Source organism: Salarias fasciatus, chromosome 14, assembly GCF_902148845.1.
Source record: "Salarias fasciatus chromosome 14, fSalaFa1.1, whole genome shotgun sequence".
NCBI lineage: Eukaryota > Metazoa > Chordata > Actinopteri > Blenniiformes > Blenniidae > Salarias > Salarias fasciatus.
The window spans coordinates 18144003-18150597 of record NC_043758.1 but is presented as its reverse complement, the minus strand read 5'-3'; the positions used below and the strand labels follow the sequence as shown (position 1 = coordinate 18150597).

At 41.0% G+C, this 6595-nt stretch overlaps 1 protein-coding gene across 1 annotated transcript; it reads left to right on the top strand.

Moving 5' to 3' along the window:
• kcnj1a.1 (potassium inwardly rectifying channel subfamily J member 1a, tandem duplicate 1) lies at positions 1 to 3537 on the top strand. Its single transcript, XM_030107953.1, has 2 exons — positions 1 to 113; positions 1773 to 3537. The coding sequence occupies exon 2, from the start codon at positions 1791 to 1793 to the stop codon at positions 2910 to 2912; it is 1122 nt and encodes a 373-aa protein (XP_029963813.1). The 5' UTR covers positions 1 to 113; positions 1773 to 1790; the 3' UTR covers positions 2913 to 3537.
• Positions 3538 to 6595: the final 3058 nt, after the last annotated feature.

Here is a 6595-nt window from a genome sequence, read left to right as displayed (position 1 = left end):
GGACACACCTCAACTTTGTCAATCACTTGTGACCATTAAAGACAAAGAACGGGGCGAAGAGGAGATTCCTGTATATCGAGGCTCTGAATGCACCACAGACGACTTTCTGTCAGGTGAGTTTGTCCTGAATTGAATTCCTATTTAATTCTAAGAGGATGTGTTCGATCATGGGGGCATGTTCCACTTTCCTCTGCCTGACCTCAATTTTAACTGGTTCTGGAGGACAAAGCAGAACGTTTCACATTTTGCATTTGTTTGTGAAGTGAAGGCAAATCCTAAGGACGGATAGATTATTGTAATGAGTCACTTTTAAGTCTTGAACGTTTCAGTCACTGTCAAGTAATATGGAAGTGAATGCATGTTGTGACCTAATTCATCCCATTCAAAGCAAAATTTCAGTCTTTTATTAATGACATTGAGGATAAAATATCTAACAGCCTCATATCTAAAGCTGCCGTTTCCTGCAGGTTATTTACATTTGTAAAGTTTGCAGTTTTCTCATAAAAAAAATATTAATTTAGAATTTACCCTCTTGAAGAACCGGTATAACTGAACAGATATGAGCACATAGCTTGTTGCTTCATTGAAGCATCCTGACCCGGTGATTAAGTGCAGAATGACAATGTCTACTTACTGAAGGATTAGAGCTTCCAAACAGGCAACACACTGTGATTATCAGATTTCTTTTGGCAGAATGACTGCATGCGAACTTTGCGGGCTGCAAAAACAAAAACGTAAACTCACTGCACCGATGGTTTTAGACCACTTCACACTCGCTAACAAGCGCGCTGTAATCCAAATGCTTGTTTGCATGAATTGGCAAGAACAGAGGCCGTGCTTATTTAGAAGTCATGGTGCAGCCAATATTGCCAGTTACCATCCATCAGGCACCGGACTCGTGAGAAGTCGGAGCTTGAATGAAGGTTGTTATGTCTGCTGGCTCTGGCTGGGCCGGCTCAAATTATTTTAATGCCAGGTTTAAGTTTTTTTGCAACCCAGCAAACAAAGATGATCCTTGTGTTGAGACACTTGCACGGGACTAAAGTTCCCAAATTATTTGGTTTATTTGGAACGCTTATGTGTGACGCTTCAGTGGAAACTTTTGTTTCTCATAAACTTCGGCGCTGCGTACGTCCAGAATTATAGCTTTTCAGTGATGATTAAAACTGCTGAGGGACAACGAAGCTTGGAACACGTGAGACTGAGCAGGAGCTGTACGCAGTGAAACCCGGCTGTGTAACCATGCGTGTGCAGGAAAAAAAATTGTTTTTGCAAAAATAGTACACTTCTTTACTGAAAATATATATTTTTCATGCATAAAAATGGCTCCTTGCTCTCGTCTCACCTCAGTGTTCATTCTTTGGTTCTTCATATGGTTTTATAAGTGCTGTTTTAAATTTTCTTAGCATATTTTCATTAATATTAAGGTTTTGAGTAGTAGATTGTTGCATTTCCAGTACATTTTATTTGACTTAATAATTCATTTAATGTTCATCATTTCCAGTTCAACACTAGCAGTGGAGCATTTGTAAACTTTCACATCAGTGCAAAGTAATTTTTTTAATCAGTGCATTTTCAGAACAGTCGGCTGCTGTACTTAATGAAAACATCAAGTACAGCAACCAAGCAGGTTGTTATCAAACTCTGCCTCCCACTTATCTTTGATTTCTGGAAGTTTTCAGTCCCTTTTTTTGCTCTCTGAGCTGCTCTAATGATATTGCATTTTCAGTTTGTGTACAAATTACAAATTTCTCTTTCTGTTTGTCTCACAGGTTTTTGGCTCTTAGATCATGTTTGAAACCTTAAATAAACGCATTCAGGACTGTCTGGCGGAACGGAGAAGTCGCAGGACCAGACTGGTGACTAAAGACGGCCGCTGCAACATTGAATATGGAAACATCAAGTACAGCAAGCACTTCGCCTTCCTGGCCGATTTCTGGACCACCTTCGTGGAGATCCGGTGGCGTTTCGTCCTCTTCTTCTTCATCGCCTCCTTCACCCTCAGCTGGTTTATCTTCGGCCTTCTGTGGTACTGGATCGCCCGCAGCAACGGAGACCTGACGTGGCAAAACCCCGCCTCTGATCACACGCCGTGCGTGGACAATGTGGTGGGACTGACCACGGCGTTCCTCTACTCCCTTGAAACACAGACGACCATTGGGTACGGCGGCCGGGCGCTCACGCCGCTCTGCCCGGGCGCCGTGGCCCTCCTCATCATCCAGTCCCTGCTCGGAGCGATTATTAACTGTTTCATGTGTGGAGTCATCCTGTCCAAAATCTCCCTGCCGAAAAAGAGAGCTAAAACCATCTCGTTCAGTGAGATGGCCGTAATATGCCCCAAGAACGGCACGCTCTGCTTGCTGATCCGAGTGGCCAACCTGCGCAAGACCCTGATGATCGGAAGCCAAATCTACGGCAAGCTGCTGAGAACGACCAACACCCCGGACGGGGAGACGATCATCATGGACCAGGTGAACATTGACTTCAACGTGGACGCGGGGAAGGATAACCTCTTCTTCGTCTGCCCGCTCACGCTCTACCACATCATCGACAAGAGCAGCCCTTTCTTCGAGATGGCGGTCGACACCCTTCACAAGCAAGAGTTTGAGCTGGTCGTCTTCCTCGACGGCACGGCGGAGTCCACGAGCTCCGCCTGCCAGGTGCGGACTTCTTTTATCCCGCAGGAGATCATGTGGGGCTACAACTTCTTGCCCATCATCTCCAGGAGCAAAGAGGGCAAGTACAGGGTGGACTTCTCCAACTTCTCCAAAGTGGTGCCAGTGGCCACGGCGCACTGCGCCTACTGTTTCCACAACATCAAAGGGCATCATCACCTCTTCAGAGAAGGACACGACAACCAGGCATTCGAGGTCATCGACATCGGCGATGCTTCAAACGTCACTAAAATGTGAGACTGTGGGACAAACCAAAGTCTAGTTGCTCGTATGTCACAGTGACTGATTTTTCAAAGATAAGCGAGACCGGGAGGCTTAAGTGTCATGCAGTTTGAAACTACGCACCATTTAGCATTTGAATAAGAAATGAAGAAACCCACTTATTCGTAAGCCCTTTGTGTTCAGTACAGATAAGAAAGCTGTCTGCAGGGTCAGGAGCGTTATTGTGAATTGTTTGTATTGGAAACCACGCCTGCTACTGTCCGTTGACCAAAAACCTGTTTTCAAAAGAGAAGCCAGGCCGTACAAGACGAAGACGTGATGCTGCGATGGTCAAAAACATGAAGTTACTGTTCACTGATGCACAGTGCTGCACTCAGACATTATATTATACTATATTAAATGATGCTGTTTAGAAAGTTCATCACCAGCAGGGTTGGGCTCTGAGGCCAGTCTCTCTCTGTATTTGTGGTAATCTTCTTGAGTGAAGCCTGTGTGAGTGAACAAAGGTCCCAGGAAACACTCTGAATTTTCTGCACACAGCACAGACTTAGCATGAAACGCCATTGTGTTTGTGAAGTGTTTTTGTTGTTATTGTTTGTTTTTAATCTCAGGGGGAAAATACAGCAAAATAAAGGCTATTTTTGCAATAAAAATGGTTTTCCGTGCCACATTATTGCCCTCCATATAAACGTCTGGAAGCGTCATGCGAGCACAGTGATCAAAAAGGTGAAAGCGGCGTAACGACAGGTGCCAACCTCCATCAGGGCTTTTCTTCTGTAAACACAGTGAAGTTGTGACAGCAAACAGGGAGCTAAACAGAGCACACTTTAAGTGGGGAGGAGATGAAAGCTGGAGGCTTTCTGCCACTATTTAGCCCACAGGTTCTGAACATGAAACCAGAACTCTCCATTTAGAGGAACAACAGCACCTTGCGTGAAATTTTTACAGGTTTCGCTGAAGCTGTCCTCTTTAACGAGCTGCATATGTTTGGAGTTTTGTGCATGTGTGTGCGCACAGAGAGGCCGCTGAAGTGAAGTGAGAAGGGAATGAAGGAAACACTCCAAAAAGATTATGTATTTTTGATTGATGAATCCAATAAGACATATTATGTGCCGACGTTTCTCCAGATTTTGAGGATTATATGATTCTACATCCAAGGTTATTTGAACAACATGCACCATTTAGTCTGTTGAATCAAAGATACATTTACAAAATATATTAAAGTGAAAACAAGGTTACTTCTATGTGGTTAGATGTACATACACAGTACATTAAAGTGACTTTACAAGCACATTGTCTTTACCAGTGATTGTATCTAATTTAGTTTAAGAGGCATCCCTTGAATTCATGCTATTTTCATGACACTGACACATGAACATGTGAATAGCAGAGGGCTAAGCAACAAACCTTTTCTGCAGGATAATGTTTAAAAACACCCCAAGGAGGGTTTCAGTGCATAAAAGAAAAAGAAAAACTGACAGAGTTAAGCAAAGGAAAGAGATGCGGACGGAAGTAAACATTTTTTAAAATAAAACTCAAAGCACACAGAAGGAAATATTTTTTTTCAATCTCATTTTGCAGCCCAGTAACAAATGGTCCACAGACTGGTAGTGGTCCACGAACCGGTGTTTAGGGACCCTTGCTTTATATCATGTATAAGATGCATCCTACTGGATATGTGCCCATATCTGACATGCTGATATTTACATTCTTTTTTACAAAATGTTGGCTATAGCAAAATCCTATGCTCCTGATGTAGTATTAAATACTAACAAAATTAAATCACAATTAGGTTTTGATGTTTTTGTCAACCTGGCGATGAGACTGCTGTAGTTTTATAGCAGCTCTCATTCCAAAATAATAAATCTTATGCAACTTGCATGTAAACTACATGAAAACCTCATGTAACGCTACGACTTCAGACTGTAGCTCACCAGAAACACATTTATAATACTGATTCAAAATCTACAGTTACTGAAGTTTCCATGAGCGTTTTACTCATTAGTTTTGGCTCGGCTTGGTTCGCCTGCCTCCACACACTGCGATTTATTTACACCCTTCAATAAATGTTAGCCCACTTGTTTGAATATTTGTAGTTTATCCCAGTTTGTCAGCTCTTGCTCTCGTTGCCTCAATACAAATGGAAACCTTTCGAAAATAAATTCTGAATGTTGACTTTGTGTTGTGACAGCCTGACGTTGTGACTTTATTTGACTGGATTGTGAAGCTTTAACTGCTCTGCCTCATTATGCTGCAACTCCAATGGATCTTGAGTGCTCCTGGCGCTGCTTCCAGTTTATTAAGTAATATATAATGGTGTTACTGCAAAGTTGTTGATCCAGTTCTTTTCTTTTCTGCCTTCAATTTGATAGTGCAATTGGCACTCACACGTTTCTGTGTGTGGAACCATAAAATAAGACTTATTACAGTTTAAAAAAAAATCCAAAGTAATCCTAATTTTTATAGAAATGTTTTTAAAAATACTCATAAAACTGTCTGAAGCTTTGCTAAAACCACAAACTTGTGGCAACATCACTCCTCATCGAGCTACTTATTGCTGTGAAACAATAAATCATTTGCACAGATCCTTTAGTCAAAATCTGAGAGAAGTGATGAAAGTGTTAACATGCTTTGATGATCACTTTTTTATGAGAAAGCAAAAAGTGTGATTTTTGTGGTGAAAAAAGAAAAAATGGCATCAAGAAATTACGCATACATTACCTATTTTGAGTATCAATTAATATAAATGAATGTGGCCTCAGTAAAAGGTGAAGTCTTCTCATGAGACACAGAACTTATTGAGTTCCTGCAATTTAAATTGTATGATAACATGAAAAACATGTCTTCAGACATGACCAAGATAATTTTGCAAAGACCTGAATAGTGTTTTGTGAGTTTGACACAGTTGGGCCAGATGTTAAAACGTCTCACTCCAAATTCAGTTTGAAAATAGGAAATCAACAAACCTGAATGACTTTCCCCTAAAAACTGTTCTTGGTTGGTCTACTTATTGTAGTGTTCGACTTACTCTCTATTGAAGCCACAGCCAGGCAACGGAGGATCACTTGAGAGGTAAAAACATTTATTTTGTCACATTTTCCTATACAAAAAAAGCCCTTTTTCAAAAGGTATTACTTCATACATTGCAGGAATGACAATAATAATAAAATAATACACTGGTTAATTGCAAAATTATACACACACGCACAAACACACACACATATATATATATTTATATATTTATATATTTGATATCCAAAATACATTGCATATATGAAGTAGCACAGATCCCTTTTTTTTCAATGATAATGCCTGTGAAACATGAACATTAAGGGTACATTACATTAATTTCTTTATGCTACAAATTACATGTTCCCTTTTTACTTTGTTCTCTTTTGAAGCAATAAACGTTCAAAAGAAGCTGGTTGTGGAGAATAATACTGTTGGTATTATCTTGCATAAAATACCTGAAATTCTTTAATGCACAGGAAAGCTACCACTTCCAGGGCGACTTGGTCTGAAAAGCGACCGGCGGCGACGGCCGACCGCCGCGGTCACGTGTTGCATAAAGCGTGAAGGAATCCCTGGCTGTTGGCTGATCGTCGAAGCAGGCGTTCGTGGTTTTTTTTGGCAACACATGAAAATACCCTTCACACTTCAAAAGGCACTTAGGACCAAATTTTCACAAATAACAACAA